This window comes from Talpa europaea, assembly GCF_964194135.1.
Source record: "Talpa europaea genome assembly, chromosome: 14".
NCBI lineage: Eukaryota > Metazoa > Chordata > Mammalia > Eulipotyphla > Talpidae > Talpa > Talpa europaea.
In genome coordinates this window covers 61,537,057-61,561,034 of record NC_140082.1, presented here as the reverse complement: position 1 = coordinate 61,561,034, position 23,978 = coordinate 61,537,057, and the positions used below count along the sequence as shown (strand labels likewise).

At 40.1% G+C, this 23,978-nt stretch overlaps 1 protein-coding gene across 1 annotated transcript in view; it reads left to right on the top strand.

Moving 5' to 3' along the window:
* The window catches only part of ACBD3 (acyl-CoA binding domain containing 3), a gene marked incomplete at both ends in the record, with an annotated part of 36,340 nt that overhangs the window by 4,072 nt on the left and 8,290 nt on the right, over positions 1-23,978 (top strand). Inside the window, 4 exons of the mRNA XM_084254177.1 lie at positions 10,763-10,904; positions 12,114-12,254; positions 18,424-18,582; positions 20,268-20,442. Of these exons, the coding sequence (XP_084110303.1) occupies positions 10,763-10,904; positions 12,114-12,254; positions 18,424-18,582; positions 20,268-20,442 (617 nt within the window). The remainder of the gene's footprint in view (positions 1-10,762; positions 10,905-12,113; positions 12,255-18,423; positions 18,583-20,267; positions 20,443-23,978) is intronic.

Genomic DNA, 23,978 nt, shown 5'->3' with positions numbered 1-23,978 from the left:
CCCCTTGCACTACCAGGGAGGTCCAACCTTTACTTCTTGAATGGAGTTAATCTTAGGAGTTGTATTTTGGTTTTTAGAATTCTTGGTGAATTTTTCCTTCTCTAATACTTCATCACTTCTTTACAGTAAGCTGGTAGAGAGACATCTTAATATAAAATTCCAGAATAATAATTGCCACAAGTTATCAAGCAGATATTGACTGAAAAAGCTACTATTTTGAGAGTTATATGTATACTGTCCTGAGGTACTGTCCTCACTGAAGGGTTTATTAGTTGAGGAACTTTCCCCAGACCACTCAGTTACTACCAGTAAGAAGCAGGGTTGGTTTTCTGTCTGTCTGAGGCCAATGACAGTTTTTCCCACTACAGGAGATGAAAAGCAAATAGGAACCCTGCTTTCAGATGGTGCTATGAGAAAAATACTTAAACCCACCTACTCTGTTACCTTAATCACGTTTTAGAAATTCTTTCAGATATTTGCTTAAAAATATTTAGGGCCAGTGGAATGATTCATGTTGTTTTTCTACATGTTAGAAAAACACTTACTGAGAGTCTCTTTAGAAAACTGGAGAAGTAAAATGTGAGAACCATCTACTCTGAATTCCTTCTGTCAAAAGTTCAGAGATAATCAAACCAGTGACTCAGTGAAGTAGTAATTAGTAAAAGTTTCAGTGCACGCACTACAAGGACAGTTTGCAAACTGGTAGCTCTGAAACCAAAACCTGGAAGGAAACTCACAGGTGTATTGTGACAAAGCAGTGACTGTTCTTCACAGCCATTGGTTATGATATAATTTCCTTAACTGATAAGGAATTGGTTAGTGATTACCTCATATCAATTTTGGGGAACTGTTCGTTTTCCTTGTGATTTCCAAGAAATACGTCTTCCAAAATAAGCTAAATTAAACTTGTATAATAAACTGGTTTTGTCTCCTTAAGGCTGGTCTCCCTTTTTTAAAAGATTGACTTATTTATGCATATAAGAGCTATTTATACATACAAGATTCATTTATTTATGTATATGTAGGCCTGAGGTGCTGGTGGTGGGGAGGGTGAGAGGATTCACCAGAGACAGAGTGGGGAACAGAACAGGCAGAGCTACTGAAATACACTGCTGAGGGGAGCAGTGGGCGATGCAGGAGAGGTCTGCCGAGCCATGTAGGTCACCTCTCTGGCTGGCCAGGGAATAGAACTCGTGTTGCAGTGGCTGGTGACAGCTTGATAGTGCTGTCTTTAACCCCTGCACCAACAGGGAAGTCCCCATTTTTTTCTCTTAATACTACTTAACATAGCTATCAGGTTTGAAATTTTGAATGTAATGGAAAAAAATCCCCTTCAAAGAACTGAAGTAAATGCACCCATCAAGAAATACTGAGGGGTTGGGGCCTCCCTGGTGGCGGTGGCGCAGCGGTTGAGTGCTGGGTTGCGAAACTGCCCACAGCCTCTGCAGCGCCCATTCAATCCCTGGCCACCGGTGAGGGTCCCACATGGCGTGCAGACCTCTCCTGCTGCCCGCTGCTCCCCTCAGCAGTGTTCTTCGGTCCTTCTGCCTGCTCTACTCTCCACTCTGCCTCTGGTGAATTCTCTCACCCTCGTGCGCTTCTGAATGTACCCAGTGCTTGTATGTATAAATAAATAAATCTTTAAAAAAAAATACTGAGGGGCCTCCCTGGTGGCTCAAGGGCTTAAGCGTGATCCCCAAGCAAGGGAGATGACCCACAAGGCACAGCAGACCCCTCCTATCTTGGGCCGCTGCTCCCCTCAGCATTGTGTTTCAGTCAGTCTGCCTGTTCTGCTCTCCACTCTGTCTCTGGTGAGTCCTCTCACCACCACCCTGCACTTCTGGCTAGTACCCCAGTTCTTGTAAGCATAAATAAATGAATTTTTAAAATAAATACTGATATGCTAAATCCTATTGCTACTAATATATTATTAGACCTTTGGGGGGACCTACATTTAGCCAATGTAGTGATTCTTTTTTACTCTTGTAAGTTAAAAATGAATGTGTTAATTCATTAAGGGTGAGAAATAGTGGTTTTGGTATATTTTTCCTCATATACTATTTAGTTTAGAGTACAATTTGAATAAGAAAGAAGAGATAATTGCTTCTTTTCCTTGGTTTTCAAAATGAGTTGTTTCCTTAGCAGCTTCAAAAAGTGACAATTTTTTAATGTCATGTACTCATGCTTTCAAACATGTCTTTTAAAAAAATACAACTCTTATTGCTGCTCAAATTGTACCATCTTAAGCAAGTGTGAGCCTTTTCAAATTGGTACTAAATTCTTTTGACATGACCGGTAGTCTCCCATTGCTCCCTTACTATCTGATATGAGAGTATAGATATTCCAGGTTCCAGGCTCATCTTACACATGTCATACCTCAAAGGGAATCAGACATATCTCCAAAGGACGTGGTTCTCATTTTTTGGAAAATGACACTTGAAGAATCATAATCTGGGTGATAGGAGTGGTTGCTCATTGCTCCTGGATTGGTCACTGTTTCTAGGCCTTTCAGTAGGCAGGTCGTGTGTGTGTGTGTGTTTTATTTTAAACCAAAACTCCTGTTTTTGTTTTTTTTTTAAGATTTATTTATTTATGCATATAAGAGCTAGGGTGCAGGCCAGAGATGTGTGGGGAGTGAGAAGATTCACCAGAGACAGAGCGGGGAGCTTAACAGGTGGATCAACTGAAGTACACTGCTGAGGGGAGCAGTGGGCAAGACAAGAAAGGTCTGCTGCACCATGCCATGTGGGTTAGCTCCCTGGCCAAGGATTGAACTGGTGCTGCAGTGGCTGGCAATAGCTTCTTAGTGCTGAGATTAACCCCTTGTGCCACCAGGGAGGCCCCCCAAAACTGTTTTTATCTAGACTCCAGCTTCCTTTTAAAAAAAAAAAAATTAAGATTTTTTTTTTTTATGCATACAAGAGCTGGGGTACAGGCCAGAGGTGAGGGGCGTGGGGGGCGTGAGAGGATTCACCAGAGACAGAGTGGGTAACAGAACAGGCAGATTGACTGAAATACACTAATGAGGGGAGCAGCAGGCGAGTCAGGAGAGGTCTGCTGCGCCATGTGGGTTGCTCCCTGGCCGGGGATCGAACTCACGGGGATCGAACTAGTGCTGCAGTGGCTGCAGATAGCTACATAGGTTGCGTCTTAACCCCTTGTGCCACCAGGGAGGCCCTTTTTAAAATTTTTTTTAAGAGATTTATTTATGCATATAAGAACTGGGGTACAGGCCAGAGGTGCGGGGAGGTGAGAGGATTCACCAGAGACAGTGGGGAGCAGAACAGACAGATCTACTGAAATACTACTACTGCCAAGGGGAGCAGTGGGCCAGACAGATGTCTGCTGTGCCATGTGGGTCACCTCCCTGGCCAGGAGGTGCTGCAGAGGCTGTGGGTAGCTTCATAGTGCTGTGTTTAACTCCTCACGTCACCAGGGAGGCTCTAGACTCCAGCTTTTAAAGAACCTGGAGTCTTCAATTCCTGAATCTTCCCAGGGTTCGCTAAATTGGTTTAGTAGGATCTCTTTGAGGATCTGAGGTAATTGTGTGTGTTTAATCCACCATCTTTAAACTACAAGCTAATATGCTTTCTATCCTTTTAGTTGTATTTGAATTTTTGAAAATGTCTGAAAATCATTTGACTTTTTGAGCTTAGTTTTTCCTCTAGTCTAGAGTCAGCAAACTTTTCCTGTAAAAGGCCAGGTGGTAAATATTTAGACTTTGACCACCACATATAGACAGTGTTGCATACTTGGTTTTTGTCTATTTTTGCTTTTTATTATTGCTTTATAATCCTTAAAAATATAAAAACTGGTCTTAACTCACAGACCTTCTAAAAACGTCTGTGTGCAAAGTTGGTCCAGTTTGCCCACCCCTTATTTAGTCTTTAAGGTAAAAAGATTTTTTAACCTGACTTGTATTGGTCTTTAATTTTATAGAAAATGAACTTTCATAAAGTAATTGTTGCTGGACAGCTGTCAACTAGTGATCCCTTGCAGTCAGTTCAGATGGGAGTGAATGACTAGCTTTGTAGTTTCATTTTGCTGGGTAGTGAGTAAATTTCTGCTTCTCATTGATAGTGATAAGGATGTTTTCAAACGTGCACCTGATTGGTGGCTCTGCAACTTCTTTCCAAGGATAATTTGTTTGTTTCAGTTTCCATAGAAATAAAAATTCCAAAATTGGTTGAATTAACTAACTTGTAATAATTAGAGTGCAGGTTGATGCCTGTGTTTCTTGCAGGCCTGAAATACAGCCTTCCTTGAGGAATATGGTCCTGGTTAAAGATTCTTGAGTTTCAGCTAGGCTTTTCTGTGTATGTGGTTAATGGTAGTTGTATCTCCTTCCTGCTAACTATGTTTGATGCCGGTGGAAACAAATGATGTAGAAGAAAATTATTCTCATCTAACTTATCAAAGCCCTTGTGAAGAATAAAAGTAACTTATTTTTTGTACAGAAATACTAATATCTGCCTAGCAGTGTAGATTATGTGTGATTTCTGTTTTCTTTGAAGTTAGAACATACAAAATGATGTGGACTGTCCTATACAAAGGTGATTGGGATTATTAGCATCATCCTGGGTTTTACATATTCCACAGCCTTTCCCAAAGGGGAAAAGATAAGTTGCCTTGACTTTTCAAAAATATTTGTTAAAAAGAAAAAATGTGAATGCTTGATATAATATACATGCTTACTGAAAGACATAAACATTAATAAAGATAAATTTGTAATCTCTTCCTTCAGAATTATTAACATTTTGATTTTTTTCCTTGATTTTTTTTTTTTTTTGCAGCAGTTTTGGTTCCCAGCTACAACAGTGATGATTAATTTGATGATTCAGTAGTAGGATTGAAAAGATTATAAATTCCTCAAACTCCAGTAGGCAAGAGATTCCATGGAAATACCAATGTAATTCACTATATCGGATTTATGGTCACAGAAATTAACTGGTGAAATCAGTTTCCTCATTAATGTGGTATCTTGGGTATGTTTTTGATAGGTGTGAAAAAAGAATGGTGCTAAGCTTTGGGGTTCGTGTTGGTACACAATTTATTTGACTAGAATTAACATGTAAAACATAGGAATTGGCAGTATATTCTTAATTCAGTCAGGTGCAGAAAAGACATGATAAAATGACATCCAAAAATTCTGAAACTCAACCAACCTATTGATGACTCACCTTTTAGGAGTCCAGGTTAGACTAACATCTTGAATAATGGGTAGTTTCCTTGTTTACTCACCCTCTCCTATTGTCACCTGAACCTATGTTTAAAGAACACCTGCTGAATGTTTAAAGAAGCAAATTTACCAACTTGTAAGAAATGTACCCTCCCTTCATTCAAATAAATTTATGAACTTTTTTTTTTCATGCCCATTAGCCTGTTAGCTTAAAATCATCTCCCTGCAGCAAAAGGAATTCTTTTGAGTGTGGATGTTTGAAAATTGCTATATAACGTGACTAATCAGAAAATCGTATGGTCTTCAGTGCATAAAATTTCCATCTGATTTTATTTCTATTGCTGTTCATTTAGATCAAAGCATCCACTTTCATAGAATTCAGACTTTTTAAAAAAAAAAAAACACAGAATCCCAGGAATCCTTACTGAACAAAATAAGGAAATTTTATTCTGTTGTATTATGCACTCTATTCCTGTCTATTTGTCAGGCTCACCACATCTTTGTTTCTTAAACCACCAGCCGTGTATTTCCTTTTTTATAAGACTCAAGATCAAATGACAGATTGATGCCTTTTTGATTTTAAAAACACATAAAACTTCTAAAATTACAATCTTTCAGCTAACAGGCTAAGATCAAGGCTTAGAGCTTTTTTTTGCAAATCATAATTTGGTGAAAATGAGAAGAAAATTGTTCTGAACTGTGTTTCTCTTGTAATTATTCTGGTACAATTAACAAAAATTGGTGATTGACATGTGCAAAATTAGGGTAGATGGTAAAAAGAGGTTATGGCACCTTTAAATTTGGAAAAAGACTTTTTGGTATAGCCAAAAGTAAACCATTACTGCTTTACAGTTTTTAACAACCAATATCTTTGTTTTTGTTTTTTTTATAAGTTTTTTTTAAGATTTATTTATTCATTTATACAAGCACGAGGTACAGTCAGAAGTGCGGAAGGGTGAGAGAATTCACCAGAGCGGGGAACAGAACAGGCAGACTGACAAAATACACTGCTGAGGGGAGCAGCGGGTGTGGCAGGAGAGGTCCGTTGCGCCTTATGGGACCCTCTCCGGGGGCCGGGGATCGAACCGGTGCTGCAGAGGCTGCGGGCAGCTTCGCAGCCCAGCACTCAACCACTGCGCCACCGGGGAGGCCCTCAAAAACCAATATCTTTGAATAGGAGTTCTGGCTAGCTAATTTGTCTTAAGTGTAACTTTTAAAAAGTGAGGACTGTATGTGCGATCACTCACTCAAAATTTTTTTTTTTTTAAGATTTATTTATTTATTTATACAAGCACTGGGTGCAGTCAGAAGCGCGGGAGGGTGAGAGAATTCACCAGAGCCAGAGTGGGGAGCAGAACAGGAAGACTGACGAAACACACTGCTGAGGGGAGCAGCGGGCGTGGCAGAAGAGGTCTGTGGGCCATGTGGGACCCGCACCGGTGGCCAGGGATCGAACCTATGCTGCAGAGGCTGCGGGCATCTTCACAGCCCAGTGCTCAACCGCTGCGCCACCAGGGGAGGCCCCACTCACTCAAAATCTTTTTTTTTTTTTTTTTAAAGATTTATTTATTTATACAAGCACTGGGTACAGTCAGAAACGCGGGAGGGTGAGAGAATTCACGGAGCCAGAGCAGGGAGCAGAGCAGGCAGAAGGACTGAAGTACACTGCTGAGGGGAGCAGCGGGCGGCAGGAGAGGTCTGCGTGCCATGTGGGACCCTCCTCTGGTGGCCGGGGAGCAGCCGGGGATCGAACTTGCACCGCAGAGGCTTTGGGCAGCTTTGCAACCCAGCGCTCAACCGCTGCGCCACCGGGGAGGCCCTCACTCAAATTCTTAAAATTTTATCTTACTACTCTTTCTCTGAATCTTTTCTGATTGCAGAGATTTATTTATGCATATAAGAACTGGGGTACAGGCCAGAGGTGCGGGGAGGTGAGAGGATTCACCAGAGACAGAGTGGGGAGCAGAACAGGCAGATCTACTGAAATGCACTGCTGAGGGGAGCAGTGGGTGAGACAGGAGAGGTCTGCTGTGCCATGTGGGTTAGCTCCCTTGCCAGGGATCCAACTCATAGCTTGACAGAGCTAAGACTTTAACAAAACCCTGTACCACCAGGGAGGCCCCCTCTACTTATTTTAATTTATACACCATAAATCTCTTCTCTTAAATGCAATGTAGCCCTTATAATTATCATTATAATGTGTTTATGGGGTTACTATAATTTAAACATTTTATTATTGAAGCTAGATTTTTAGAAAAATTTTAAATAATGCAGCGCAGTAAACAGGTATAATACCATTATTCTTGCTAATTTTTCATTTATATTTTAAAGATTTTACTGGGAAGATACCATTATTCTTGCTAATTTTTCATTTATATTTTAAAGATTTTACTGGGAAGAGAATGAAACAAAGAACAATTCTTTTAGGCTTGTTGGTTTTTACATGAAAAATAATGTAATGGTGTTGGTTATGTAAACTCTAATCCACTTTGCTTTATTTTGATTATAGGTATGTTGGAATTTAACAAGACCATTGGTCCAACCTAGAGTTGGAACAAGTCTACTTCATTACTTTTGAAATCTAATTTTATTTTTCTTCCTAGGAGTAAATTTTGAAATAATCTTTCCTTTATCTCAATACAGTTCTTGTTATACTTTGTTTACTCTCTCTGTATATTTACACACGCACACACACCCCTAAAATACATGCCTAAGACAATTACTTATATTTCGAACTAACAAATTTTTAATTGAATTCAGTAGCTTGGAAGTTCCACAAGGACAATGAATTCCTAATGTGTAGAACAATGATTTGTACACAGGGGTTCAATAAATATAAAAAAAGTCTTATATAATGTCCATCATTGATTGAAATAGCATTCTGAAAGTTAGGTTGTGAAATGGTGATTGTCTTTGCTTGGTAAATATGGAACTATGATAATCCTGTTCTAAAGTGCTTCAGAGGAACTTCCTACTGATGCTAATTATCTGGTGATACTGTTTGCTCAGTAGCAAAGACAGATGGTAGGTCCTTAGGTTACTGAGTTATTTCTGTTTTTATTAAACAAATGAGGCCAGTGCCATAGTTTCATCTTTTATTTTTTAAAGAAGTATTCCTTTATTGTAAGATTTTATTTATTTTGTGTAGAAGAAGTGGGGTGCAGGCGGGAGGTGAGAGGATTCACTCCTCAGAGACAGTGGGGAGCAGAACAGGCAGATCTACTGAAATACATTGCTAAGGGGAGCAGTGGGTGAAACAGGAGAGGTCTGCTGGGCCTTGTGGCTTAGCTCCCTGGCCAGGGGATCTAACTCAGGCTACCACGGTGGATCCTCTTGGTAGTAGTGCTAAAACTTAACCAGTGAGGCTCCCCATAGTTTTGTCTTAAAAATATTTTTTGCTGAGTATTGAATGAGTTTGTTCTTGATGGAAAAATATTTAGATACATAGAAGTATATACAAACAGGAAACTCTTCTTCAGTACCTGACCACTAATTTTTGCCAATAACTTCCCAGAGGCAATACCTTTTAACAGTTCAGTTTGTTCTTGTGTGTATTTTCATTTGGAAACTTAAAATGTTGCTATTAGGCCCAAATTCTCTTTGATGGCCACTCGAAATCCTAACTTCTTCCCACTTTCTCATTGATTTAGTGTTACTCCTAGATCTTTTCCTTTCATTTATGTTCCTATAAATGTAGCCATAGAATATACATGTCTTTTTAACATGCTGTATTGTATCTATTCTAAGACTCACTGTTGTCTTACATGTTAAGAATTAAAAACTGCTAGTTATAACTGTAAAACACCAGATTGTAAGACCTAATTTGATCTTAAAGATGTTGAAGTGAGTATATGGGGGAGGGGATGGTATTCTTAAAATTGATGAAATACATTGTGTGCTTTGATTGTATATAGTTTCCTGCAGCTTTTTTCATTAAACAGTATTTCTTATAATGGCCTCATTTATAGTGCAGTCTGAATATACCACATTACTAAGCTGTTCTGTAATTGATGAATATTCAAATTGTTTCCGGTAACAAGAAAGCAGTATTGCAATGAATATCCCTGTATCTCCTTCCATTTATATTATGTATTTGGGTGTGCTTCTCAAGAGTGAATTAGAATTACTGGGACATAGGGCATGCACATTTATAATTTTGAAGTATATTGCCAAATTATCCTTCTATAAAGTGGTTATAATTTATACTTTCAGTGTTAGTATATGAGAGTGGGTACCTGTTCTCCCATTTTGCCACTTCTTCTTGTTATCTAACTTTTGTTTGCCCTGATGGCAGAGGGGGTCTTGGTAGCAAATGGTTTTTGTTTTCATTTTCTCAACTACAGAGAGTCAATATCTTGGGATTTTTTTTGGCAACTTTTTTCTTCTTTTCTGAATTTCCTATTCATGACCTTTAACGGATTCTCTCATTTCATTTTGGCAATCAGTATGTACTTGGATGAAATTTGTTCTCGGTATACACTACTTTCTGTCCTCTCTTTTTTTAATTTGGTGTAGTTATTATCATTGGAATCAACCAGTAATTAATGCTACCATTTATCAAAGAATCAGAGCTGTTTTGTACCAGCACCCACTTTTATACTCCTTTTAAATGTTGTTGGTGGTTAGTCTGGCTAGTCTTTATAGGTCAAATTGATTTCAGTCTTAATTGCCTGTTGAAAACCTGCCAGAGTCAACTATAATATGGAGGATGTTTCCTTCCTTCTATGAAGGAAAGGTCTAACAGTAACTAATATTAATACCCTGTTACTTCTGAAGTAGCAGTGGACTCCTCACTTTATTCCTGAGCAAACTGAGAGGTTAAATGGCCCCAGAACTAGGAAGTGTCTGAGATATGATTTAAACCTAGATTGTTTGACCCAAAGTCTCTTCCGGCATGTTATGCTGCCTCTGTGGCATGGATACATTTTTAATATAGCCTTTCAAAGTCTGTGCTTTTTTATTCATGATCATATTAAAATTAATATAAATTTTTAAAAAGATTTATTTATTATGCATACAAGTACTGGGGTGCAGGCCAGAGTTATGGGGGGGGAGGGTGAAAGGATGCACCAGAGACAGTGGGTAACAGAACAGGCAGGTTGACTGAAATACACTACTGAGGGGAGCAGCAGATGAGTCAGGAGAGGTCTCCTGCGCCATGTGGGTAGCTCCCTGGCCAGGGATTGAACTTGTGCTGCAGTGGCTGTGAACAGCTTCATAGGTTGTGTCTTAACCCCTTGCACACCACCAGGGAGGCCCTAAAATTATTTTTAAAATGTGATTATTACACATTGTTTTTCATAATGTGTAAAAGATGGCAGGTAGTACACATGTATATATGTGCCTGACTGCAGCTTGATTGGTTTTTCTGTAATAATTTTAATACAGATAGTTGGCTTCATTTAAAAAATAAAAAACATAAAGGATTTGTCTAGGCTTTATTAAAATTTAATATTTGGGGAAATCTCAATATGTGTATCAGTCATAGGCAATTTGTGACATACAACAAAACCTCAGTATATGGTGCCGAAAATAATGTATTTTGTTAGTGCTAATTATCTTCTTTGTTTATTTTTCTAATAGAAAAAGATGGCAAAGCATTTCATCCAACTTATGAAGAAAAACTGAAGCTTGTGGCACTGCATAAACAGATTCTTATGGGTCCATATAATCCAGACACTTGTCCTGAGGTTGGATTCTTTGATGTGTTGGGGAATGACAGGAGGTAACACTATTTTGATGTGTAATGAATTTAATGAGAAAAATGTTATAAAGGGTGCAAAGTGAATTGGTGAGGTTGTAAATAGCCTGGTATATCAGCTTAGAATAAGACTGAAACAAACATTTTTGCTTACAGCTTCTTGGAAAGTCTTCAGATGTTTATGTTTTTGGCTTAGAGATGTTTATGGCTAAATATTTTTTTAAAGATGTATTTATTTATGCATACAAAAACTGGGGTACAGGCCAGAGGTGTGGAGGGTTAGCGCATTCACCAGAGACAGAGTGGGAACAGAAAAGGTGGATTTTACACTGCTGAGGGGAGCAGCAGGTGAGACAGGAGAGGTCTGCTGCGCCCTGTGAGTTCCTTCTTGGCTGGGGAACAAACTCATGCTGCAGTGGCTGCTGGTAGCTTCATAGTGCTGTGTCTTAACCCCTTGCACCACCAGGGAGGCCCCAGATTATGGCTAAATATTGTGGAAGAAGTTTACTCATCTGATTATGAACATAAGACAAGTACAGCTTCATTTGATTTTTCCTAAACAATACTAAAAGCAGCCATTTAAAATAGTAATTGATACCCCTATTGGGACATATAGAGCGTTATAACAAAAATATAGACAAAATACTTTATTCAGTCAAATATTATTTTTTTTAAAGATCTATTTATTGATTGATTGATACATACAAGCACTGGGTACAGTCAGAAGCATGGGAGGGTGAGAGAATTCACCAGAGCCAGAGCAGGGAGCAGAGCAGGCAGAAGGACCGAAGTACACTGCTGAGGGGAGCAGCGGGCGGCAGGAGAGGTCTGCGTGCCATGTGGGACCCTCCTCCGGAGGCCGGGGATCGAACCAGCGCTGCAGAGGCTGCGGGCAGCCTGGCAACCCAGCGCTCAACCGCTGCGCCACCGGGGAGGCCCTCAGTCAAATATTATATAAGGAAAATAAAACTTTGATACTTTTTTTGCTTGTATGGAAATTAGCCTCTTAGTTGCATTGTAGCTTACAATAAGAAGTTTGGATTGTTTGTGGCATACCTCATTTAGTAAATCAGTACATCTTTGTTGAAACTTGAAGTTTTGAGCCTTTTGCCGCATAATAGAATCATTCTTTATTTTGGTTATAATTTAAAATAGTTAATATTTACTTTTCAATTAAAACTCATTCTCATTTTTTTTAGAACAAGAGGTAATTTTTCTTGTTATTCTTTACAGGAGAGAATGGGCGGCCCTGGGAAACACATCTAAAGAGGATGCCATGGTAGAATTTGTTAAACTCCTAAATAGATGTTGCCATCTTTTTTCAACATATGTTGCATCCCACAAAATAGAGAAAGAAGAACAAGAAAAAAAAAGGTAAAGTTTGAGGCATGGAATACTTTATCCAACTGTGTAGCCCAATATATTGAGACTTTTGTTTTATGGAGTAATAGCTCTGAATTAGGTCTTACAGCCTCTCGATCCCCACTTCTTCATGGTAATTGCACAACTTCCTGATGTGTATTATGGGTGGAGGATATTGCTTGCTGTTGCTCTAAAAGGAACATCCAGCCTTCATGGCAGCATTCTTTTGTCCTAATTACATTAAGTTATTGAGCAAGCTCCACTGTAAACTCCTTATCTCCTGGTTTGACAAACCCTTTGATGCTGCCTACCTTGAGCTTTTAGAATATTCACATTCCATATCATAGTACTCAATGTGCTACATGGGTAGGTATTCATATTGGCTCTGATTCTGACTCCCAGATGGTTTATGAATTATTTCTAGGGCTTAGCGAGGGAGCTGCTGAGCCACTCTTTGTGTTTATGGAATTCTCTGTCATGATTATGGATTCAGCTATATTCGTGATTATGAATTTAGTATAGTTAACCACTTATTTATGTAGAGGTTATATTTTCAATGATTTTGACTATCTAAAATTTCCAGGTAGCGGCCTCCTTTGTGGTACAGGGGTTAAAGTCTCAGCACTATCAAGCTATCGCCAGCCACTGCATGAGTTCAATCCCCCGCCAGGGAGCTAACCAACATGGTGCAGAAGACCTCTCCTGTCTTGTCCACTGCTCCCCTCAGCAGTCTATTTCAGTATATCTGCCTATTCTGCTCTCCACCCTGTCTCTGGTGAATCCTTTCAGCAGCTCCCACCTTGCACCTCTGGCCTACACCCCAGTTCTTGTATGCATAAATAAATAAAAATAAATCTTAAAAAAAAATAAAGTTTCTAGGTAATGAAAGTAATGCTATAAAATCAAATTTCCTTCAGATTATATTATACTTACTTTTTAAAAAGATTATGCATACAAGAACTGGGGTACATGGCAGAGGTGCAAGGGGAGGGGGTGGTGAGAGGATTCACTAGAGACAGAATGGGGAGCAGAACAGGTAGACTGACTGAAATACACTGCTGAGGGTAGCAGTGGGTGAGACAGGAGAGGTCTGCTGCACCATGTGGGTAGCTCCCTGGCTGGGCGGGGATCAAACTCATGCTGCAGTGGTTGTGGATAGGTTCTTAGTGCTGTGCATTATCCCTCGTGCCACCAGGGAGGCAGTATACTTTTTTTTTTTTAAGATTTATTTATTTATGCATACAAGAGCTGGGGTGCAGGCCAGGTGTAGGGGTGGGCGAGAGGATCCACCAGAGAGAGAGTAGGGAATAGAACAGGCAGATTGACCGAAGTACACTGCTGAGGGGAGCGGTGGGCAAGTCAGGAGAGGTCTGCTGCGCCATGTGGGCTGCTCCCTGGCTGGCCAGGGACCAGGGATTGAACTCATGATGCAGTGGCTGCGGACAGCTTCATAGGTTGCGTCTTAAGTCCTTGCGCCACCAGGGAGGCCCAGCTCTATACTTTTATTTTTTAAAGATTTACTTTTACTTATTTATGCATAAAGGAATTGGGGTGTAGGCCAGAGGTGCAGGGGGGTGAGAGGACTCACCAGAGACAGAATGGGGAGCAGAACAGGCCGATCTACTGAAATATACTGCTGAGGGGAGCAGTGGGCAAGACAAGGAGAGGTCTGCTGCGCCATGTGGGTTAGCTCCCTGGCTGGGGATTGAACTCAGGCCGCAGAGGCTGGTGATAGCTTGATAGTGCTGAGACTTAACTCCTGCACACTAGGGAGGCCCTATGTTATACTTACTTTTAAAACAGTTGGTTTTTTGGTTTCCCTCCTTACCTAGATTGGAAATTACAGATTAGAAGAGAAAATGTCCTGATTAAAAGAGAAATGGCAGAAACCTTGAGAAATAGACAAAGGAATTATAAAAGTGGCAATCAGGGTCTATTTAACATGCAGGTAAACTTCCTAACGACAGTATTTTGACACATACAGTTTTGTGTTTGTAATTTTAACTCCTGAGTCATTAAGAGTCCAAGCACTAATATAATTCATTCCTGTTTAAGAAGATAGGAAATAGCTTAATACATTTTCAGAGATATTTATCCAAAGGAAGTATCTTTATGTCCAAAGGAAAAACTTCGAGTTTTATAAGAATGTAATGAGGTTCCTTTTGTTTTTCAAGATTTATTTTTTGCATAGAAAAACTGGGGTGGGGCCTCCCCAGTGGCGCAGCGGTTGAGCGCTGGGTTGCGAAGCTGCCCACAGCCTCTGCAGCGCCGGTTTGATCCCCGGCTGCTCCCCGGCCACCGGAGGAGAGTCCCACATGGTGCGCAGACCTCTCCTGCCGCCCCCTGCTCACCTCAGCAGTGTACTTCGTCCATCTGCCTGTTCTACTCCCTGCTCTGGCTCTGGTGAATTCTCTCACCCTCCTGCGCTTCTGACTATACCCAGTACTTATATAAATAAATAAATAAATCTTTAAAAAAAAAGAAAAAAGAAAGAAAAACTGGGGTGTAGGCCAGGGTTGGGGAGGGTGAATGGGGAGCAGAATGGGTGGATTTACTGAAATACACTCCTAAGGGGAGCAACAGATGAGACAGAAGAGGTCTCCTGCACCATACGTGGGTTAATCCCTGGTGGGGGATCGAACTCAGGCCCTATGGGTGACAGCACTGAGACTTAACCTCTAGGTCACCAAGGAGGCCCTAATGAGATTCCTTTAATAGAAAATTATTTATGTGCTGTAGTCCATTGCATCAGTAAGGTAGAGCTATATTGGATCAGTGAGGGAGAGCTGTAGTCTTTGACTGTATTGCATTGCTTTTTAAGGTTTATTTTCATCAGCACATGGCAAGTTAATTAAGGAAAAGAGAACAAGGAGACACCTGCATAGACACAAGTGGGCTGTCTTCAAAGTAAAGAGCTGCCTAAATTCTTTTTTTAATGATAAATTGAATATTTAAGTTACTATTCATCTAACATATTGGAACTATATATGTATTTTTTTAAGATTTATTTATGCATACAAGAGCTGGGGTACAGGTCAGAGAAGCAGGGGGTGAGATGATTCACCAGAGACAGAGTGGGGAACAGAATAGGCAGATTGACCGAAGTACACTGCTGAGGGGAGCAGCGGGCGAGTCAGGAGGGGCCTGCTGCGCCATGTGGGTTGCTCCCTGGCCAGTGGGGGATCGAACTTGTGCTGCAGAGGCTGCGGATTGCCTCATAGTGTGGTGCTTAACCCCTTGCGCCACCAGGTAGGCCCCTGGAACTATATTTTTTCCTTTTAAAAATCTACTCTCTCATGAGATAAAGTCTATGTGTAATTCTTTTAAAACATTCAAGATTAGACTTCCTCTATCCTGAAGCTTAAGTTCTGACTTGCGGAACATCTTCCCTATACCAGCTGTGACATGTTAAAAGTAGGTCATGATATTGCTGTATTTTGAGCCTTGACTATGGCTCAGGTGTGCTGTTAACCACTTAGAGGGCTTTAAGGAAAAGTGAACAAGAAATGGTGTCTTCTCTGAGAATCCTCAGAAATTCTCTTTGAACAGTTTTCCGTCTTCCCTGAACTCCACACCACTCTTAGACATGTATGGCATCCATTTCTAGTGCAACAGGATCTGTTCTCACTTGGAAAAGGGACTATGGGAGTGAGGGCAAGAGGTGGGACTAGATTTCAAGCTGTTCTTTTTTTAATTAAAAACTTTATATATTGGGCCTCCCCGGTGGCGCAGCGGTTGAGCGCCAGGTTGCGAAGCTGCCCGCAGCCTCTGCAGTGGTGGTTTGATCCCTGACTGCTCCCCGGCCACCGGAGGAGGGTCCCACATGGCACGCAGACCTTTCCTGCCACCCGCTGCTCCCCTCAGCAGTGTGCTTCGGTCCTTCTGCCTGCTCTGCTCCCCGCTCTGGCTCTGGTGAATTCTCTCACCCTCCCGGGCTTCTGACTGTACCCAGTGCTTGTATAAATAAATAAAAATAAACCTTAAAAAAAAAAAACTTTATGTATTAAAATTACTTTACATACGGGCCTCCCCTGGTGGCGCAGCGGTTGAGCGCTGGGTTGCGAGGCTGCCCTCATCCTCTACAGCACCACTTCGATATCTGGCCACCGGGGAGGGTCCCACAAAAAAACAAAACAAAACAAACTACACACTTGGAAATAATACTCAAATACAGGCAACATAAATTATTTTCTTCTTATGGTAATATATGTAACACAAATGAAAACCTTCCTTCCACCTCCCTTGTAATCCTATGCTTCACAGATAATAACTGACACATTTAATTTGTATCTTCCCAGAATGTTTATTCTGTTTTTAGCTGCTTTTTATCACATAAAACAAATACATTATTAAATGTCTTTACATATTAAGCCACGTAGGTTTGTTGTTTTGTTGTTTGTTTTTTTTTTCAATTGCTGCACGGCATTTCAGGTTGGATTACTCTTTGTTGAGTGCTGCTTCTGTCTAGCACTGTACTAAATCCTGAGGCTGTAGTTGTTGGGATACAGTCTCTGCCCTAATGTAGCCTGGACTTTAATGCTGGTAAAGCAGATGTATTGCTAAATTTATCACATAAATTTAACTGCAGTTACATCAGTAGTAAGAAGGAAAAGCTTGTGATACTGTGAGCATGGGGAATCATCAGGGTATGGGCACAGCATCATGATTTTATTTTACTTTTTTTATTAAATATACTTTTGTATATATATATATATTGCATTGTTGTTCATTTTTGTACAATGTTTGATTTCTCCTCTCAGGTGTAATCCCCATAAAATTCCCACCACCAGTGACCTGTGAACCATCACCATAGTCTCTTGTGCTCTTCCTTCCCCTGTTTTGATCTCTCTCTCTCCCCTCCCTTGCTGTATGTCTCTAATTTATATTTGCCTGCTAGTTTTGTCATTTTTTTTCCCTTTCCCTACCCCTTTTTTGGTTTCCCTGTATTCCTCCTAGAAGTGAAACCATCCAATAATTTTTCTTTTTCCTTCTGACTTATTTCACTGAGCATAATCCCTTCCAGTTCCATCCATGTTGCTGTGAATGGCTTGAGTTTTTATTTTATGATCACAGCATAGTGATTTTAGTAGTATCTTAGCTGGCAGACATTTCTGTTGCTGTGCAGCAGTTAATTATTGTTGTCATGATCTTTGTATATTGTCACCATATATGTCTCTACTAGGGGAGTATATATGTTTCAAATTTTAATAATATTACCACTTTGTTCTCCCAAAAGGTTGCATCAGTTTACATTGGGAGATAGGTCTTGTTATTTTTTTTTTAGATTTATTTTATTTATTTTTAAAGATTTATTTATGCATACAAGAACAGGGGTACAGGCCATAAGTGCGGATAAGGGGGGTGGGTGAGAGGATTCACCAGAAACAGTGGGGAGCAGAACAGGCAGATTGACTGGAATACACTCCTGAGGGGAGCAGTGGGTGACATGGGAGAGGTCTGCTGCACCATGTGGGTCACCTTCCTGTCTCTGGATCGAGCTCATATTCATGCCGCAGTGGTTGACAATACCTTGATAGTGCTGTGACTTTCCCTTTAAGGGAGGCTTCTTAAGTTATTTTTATTTTTAAAGATTTATTTATTCATACAAGAACTGGGGTGCAGGCCAGAGGTGTGTGTGTGGGGGTTGAGATTCACCAGAGACAGAGTCGGGAACAGAACAGGCAGATTGACTGAAATACACTGCTGAGGGGAGCAGCAGGCGAGTCAGAAGAAGCCTGCTGCACCATGTGGGTAGGTCCCTGGCTGGGGATTGAACTCGTGCTGCAGTGGCTATGGATTGCTTCCTAAGTTGTGTCTTAACCCCTTGCACCACCAGGGAGGCCCCCCTTATTTATTTTTTTTTTTTAAGATTTATTTATTTATATAAGCACTGGGTACAGTCAGAAGTGCAGGAGGGTAAGAGAATTCACCAGAGCCAGAGTGGGGAACAGAATAGGCAGACTGACAAAACACACTGCTGAGGGGAGCAGTGGGCGGCAGGAGAGGTCTGCTCGCCATGTGGGACCCTCTCCGGCGGCCAGGGATCAAACCGGTGCTGCAGAGGCTGCGGGCAGCTTTGCAGCCCAGTGCTCAACCGCTGCGCCACCAGGGGAGGCTCCCTCCTTATTTTTAAACAGCATTCTTTGTGTAGGGTTCATTCTCTCTGTCCTTTACCTTTTAGGAAAGAGGAGGAGGAGAGAAGACGGCGTGAAGAGGAAGAAAGAGAACGTCTACAAAAGGAGGAAGAGAGACGTAGGAGAGAAGAGGAGGAAAGACTCAGACAGGAGGAGGAAGAGAGGAGGCGAGTCGAAGAAGAAAGGCTTAGGCTGGAGCAGCAAAAGTAAGCTTGTTGTATGACTTATATTTTAAGAATGAGAAGTGGACTGCCGCACTGTTCTTTGACTTTTTAACCTTTGTGTGTCCTAGAATAATTCTGTGATTTGTATAAATGATGGCTGACCACTTTTAGCTACTTGCCATTTGTACCAGTGATCTATTAACTAAAGAGGGCTTAATTTAAGCATTATTTGGTTGCAGAAAGAGAATCTACTGGAAGGATTTAGGATTAACTCTCAGAACCCAGGGACTTGAACAGGAACCAAGGTGGTCATTTGCTTTGTCTCTGGGTCCACATGATCTCTTGTCTTTGTTTCTCTCACTTTAAGTCTCCGTTTCATTCTTCCTCTTTTCTTCAAATCATCGCTTTCTGCTTTGGCATGCATAAGACTGTCTATCCTTGCCTGGGTTCATACATGTTCTCGTGTATCTGACAGAAACTGGCTGGTATCCTGAGAGACCCCGTGAAAAATTTCCATGACAGATTCTAGTTTATCCACCCTGTATCATATCGATTCCTAGTACAGGAATAGATATGGGAGCTGAAACCATTTCTTATTCCATAGGGACTGTGAATTGGTTCTTCAAGAGCAAGTTGTAGATACAAGGAGAAAGGAATTACCTTCTCTAAAACCGTAGGAAAGAAAAACTGGGGCTCTAGGAGTGGCGTGACATAGATTAAACTAGCAAACATGGCAATCTACTTATTTCTGAGTAGTTCCTCAGAAAAATGTCCGTATTAACCTCAAACCAGCCTACGACTTCATTCTACTTTGGAAAGAAACTGTGAATACTACTCTTTTGAGGGGTAATGGTGGTGTCCTCAATAGACTCAGTGTCATATTCTACTCAGGAGTTTGTGAGGTTTTGCTTTGAAATTTATCTATTAATACAATAGATGGCTTTGAGGTCTTTATTAAAGTTATTCACATAATTGAGTTAACTATGTGGTTCTTTTATAAAAGAAAATAGAAGAATTGTAGAACAGAAATTAATAGCGCTAAACTAGATACTACTTTTAGTGTTCTCTTTCAGGCAAACTTTAAATTAAAGGTTAAAGACAGTCAAATTTTCATTGCCTTATTTATAGTTCCCAGGCCACTTATAACATTTTTTAGCTATTCTTCTGCCTCTTACTGCTTCTCATCTTAGGTAGAGAAGCCATGGCCAACAGTTAGATATTTCATCTCCACCGTAGATGTTCTCCATGCTTTTAGAGCCTTATGGATAAAGAGTATAGGCTGGAGCCCAACTACCTAGATTTGATGCCTGGCTCTGGCATCTTTGAGCAGTGTAATCTCCAGCAAGTTACTGAATGCCTCTACTTCCTCCTTTGTACAACCCTACCTCAAACAGTGGTTGTGAGAACTGAGTGGGTTAGTTCATATAGATGCTTTGAACACTGAGTGGCACAGAGTAAGGTTGCAGTAAGTGGTGGAGATTAGGATGATGACATGCTTACTATTCTCCCTTTCCTACCCATATTCTCCTTGAAAAACCCAATTAAAAGATTAAAGGTCAAGTTAAGTTTCTTAACTCTTTCTTCTGGGCCTGGACCACATACTAATGGATATACATTACTAGCCTTTTTTTAAGTTATAGATTATAAAAGTAAATAAAAAGGACATTTTATTTTGTCATGAACCATCTCCTGTAGTCAGACTAGTATATATTTTTTGATGTTTTTAGGCAGCAGATAATGGCAGCTTTAAACTCGCAGACTGCCGTGCAGTTCCAGCAGTATGCAGCCCAGCAGTACCCAGGGAACTACGAACAGCAGCAAATTCTCATCCGCCAGTTGCAGGAGCAGCACTATCAGCAGTATATGCAGCAGTTGTATCAAGTCCAGCTTGCACAGCAACAGGTACGATAGACAACCCCAGAATTCAGCCTTAGAGAGTTTATTCAGTGTCATTGGAATCCACGTTTTTATTTTAACAGTTGCTAAATAATTTTGCATTAGTTTGCTTTTAGGTATAAAGCAACTTAGGTGACCTTTATTAAGGGAGACTTCATTCTGGCAATTATGTAAGAAACTATACAATATATGATACTAAAGCAGCAAATGATATGGTCACTGTTACTTTGTCATAAGGGCATTTGGGATTTATATGGACTGTCATTCCAGTGAATCTGACATTGACTCTAATAGTGCTATTGGAATCATGAGGACTTGGGGGTAACTAGCATTAGTCCAAGGACATTCTTTATGAAGTGCACTGGCATAGGCCCAGAAGCTTCCAGTGGAAGAACCCTGTTCCCTTAGGTCATCAGCTGGTTCTGCAGAGCCAGGTTGGCTGTGTTTTAATGTTTGTGTAGGTATCATAGCTAATCACTGCTCATTTATAACTTCCCAATTATTTTGCTTCCATGTGAGAATAACGTTTAGGGAAAAGAGCATGGGAGTGAGAGGTTGAATAATAGTTGGGATTCTTTTCTGGCTTTGCTTTATCTTGTTTGATCCCAGACAAGTTACCTGCTCCTGTGGTTTTTCTGCTTCTCCTCTCAGTTAATAATATAAAATCCTGTTACTTTTTCTGTTAAGCTTACAGAACTATCAGGAAAATGAAAAAATAATTATTTCTCTGTCGATGTACTCTGTACATATGGACAATAACTGCACATAAATTTTTTACCTCTTTTTTTTTTAAAGATTTATTTTTTTATGCATACACGAACTGGGGTACAGGCCATAGGTGCAGAGGGTGAGAGGATTCACCAGAGACAGCGTGGGGAACACAGCAGGCAGATTGACTGAAATACACTGCTGAGGGGAGCAGCGGGTGAGACAGGAGAGAGTCTGCTGTGCCGTGTGGGTCTCGTCCTTGGCTGGGGATGGAACTCATGCTTCAGAGGCTGCGAATAGCTTTGCAGTGCTGTGCTTAACTTAACCCCTTACTCCACCAGGGAGCCCCAATTTTTTTTTTTAGCCTCTTGCAGCCACTTTAAAATGCTACCTTAGGGCCTCCCCGGTGGCGCAGCGGTTGAGCGCTGGGTTGCGAAGCTGCCCGCAGCCTCTGCGGCGCCGGTTTGATCCCCGGCTGCTCCCCGGCCACCAGAGGAGGGTCCCACATGGCGCACAGACCTCTCCTGCCGCCCGCTGCTCCCCTCAGCAGTGTACTTTGGTCCTTCTGCCTGCTCTGCTCCCCACTCTGGCTCTGGTGAATTCTCTCACCCTCCCGTGCTTCTGACTGTACCCAGTGCTTGTATAAACAAACAAACAAACAAATAAATAAATACATAAATAAAAATACATGCCTCTTTAAAAAAAAAATTAAAAAAGAAAATAAATAAAATAAAATGTTACCTTAAAGTTAATCTAGATAAGTTGTGCTTAATGATTTTTACTTATAAAGTATACCATTTGTCAAATCTTAGTGGACTGTTACATTATAGTTACTCAACATTTCTTGTTAAAGGAAGTAATCTGTTGTCTTGCCAAGTTCTTTAAATTTCTTGAAAAATTAATCCATAGCAAAAAGACCTTTTCCCCTGAACCTTTTGGATTAGTGAGAAGTTAAAAAGCATTGCTTTTACATAATATTCCATGACTGAAAGACAAAGGTATTAAACCTAAGTTTATGCAAGATAATCAGTATTTTTAAGGGGTTTCATTTATGTCCTCTAATGCCTGTTTCTACATTAGCTTATCACCCCCTTTTCTTTTATGAACACTGAGGTATTTTTTAATAAAACAGCTCATACATACTGTCTCATTTATAGGGTGCTATCACTTATGAGAATAAGGTATGCTAGAGCAAAACCAACAATTTTGAAAACAGAACTAATATCCATAATTTAGATTACAGGGATCAAACTTGATTTATCAAATTGATTGGTTATCTCTGGGAGGAGAAAGGAAAGGGACTGAGAAGGAAAAAAGGAAACTTCAGCCCCATATATATATATGTTTATATAAATATACACGCACACTGAGCAAAATGACAAACTGTAAACACACTAATTTGGAGGCACAGTTACATGGGTGTTTATTACATTGTTTCTATGTTTTCAAAATTTCTCAGATATAGAAGAGCAATAATATAAATAAATAATCTATTATATATAGTAGATGTATATTCATGGGTAGTGGGATTTTGAAGAAGAAAGTTGTTCATTCTGTTTGAGTTTTTCAAGAAAGGCTTACTGGTGGTGGGATGGGCAGAGGGGGTCTATTTGAGCTGGACCATCAACAGAAATGCTTGTTTTGCTCTTGTAGTAAATATTCTCAGTATGCTGATTTGTCTTGGTTGTATGCACTTCTCTGGAAACTGGTACTCTTTCTATGAAACTGTGAGAATTACTTAGAATCTAGGTCTTGGAAGAAGGTATTTTAAATTCATGAAGTATATTACTAGCTCTGCTGTAGCAGCAGAGGTGTTGCTTTTTAATTGGTTTGTAAATATATTAAGCAAATGGGTATACAGTTACGCCAAAATCTTATTATCCCTAAACCACGAGATTATAGAGGCTTATTTTCCTATATAGTTTTAACTATTAAAAATATATTCTCACTTATGGCTTTAGTGTTTTAATTTAAGAAGTTACTTAAATGGCTAAATGGTCATAAACAGTAGAATGGATAAATTTTATATTTTCACCCACAAAAAAATCCTATGGCAATGTAAACAAACAAAATGCAATTACTTATGACATGATGAATGTTCCTCACAAAAAATAATGTTTAGTGAAAGAAATCAGATACAAAAAAGAACATTTATTATATAATTCCTGTTATCTAAAGTTCAAAAACAGGGCCTCCCTGGTGGCACAGGGGTTAAAGTCTCAGCACCATCAAGCTATCACCAGCCACTGCAGCCTGAGTTCGATCCTGAGGCAGGGAGTTAACCCACATGGCATAGCAGATCTCTCTTGTCTCACCCGCTACTTCCTCAGCAGTGTATTTCAGTAGACTGCCTGTTCTGCTCCCCCACTCTATTCTGGTGAATCCTCTCATCCCCGGTCTACACCCCAGTTCTTGTATGCATAAATAAACAAATCTTTAAAAAAAAAAGTTCAAAAATAGGCAAAGCAAATCTATAGTCTTATAAATCAAAATAGTTGTTACCCTTGGGGCTAGAGGACACTGTGTGGAAGAGGGTACCAAGGAGGATTCTGGAATGCAATACCCTTGGTCTTGGTGTTGATTAAATGGGTGCTTTTGATTTATGAAAACTGATTAAACTGTACTCTTAATGTGTAGTATATTTTTCTTTGTGTATGATTCTGTGTGTATGTTATGGTTCAATTTAAAGTTCTCTTGAAGTTGCTTAAATAATACTTAAGTATTTTTAGTAGTAGTAATACCTGGTTATAGAAGGGGAATGTCCCAAAATAGTTGTCTTGTGTGTTTAAATGTTTCTACTCTCCGTTTTAACTCAAAATATTTTGATTCCATAT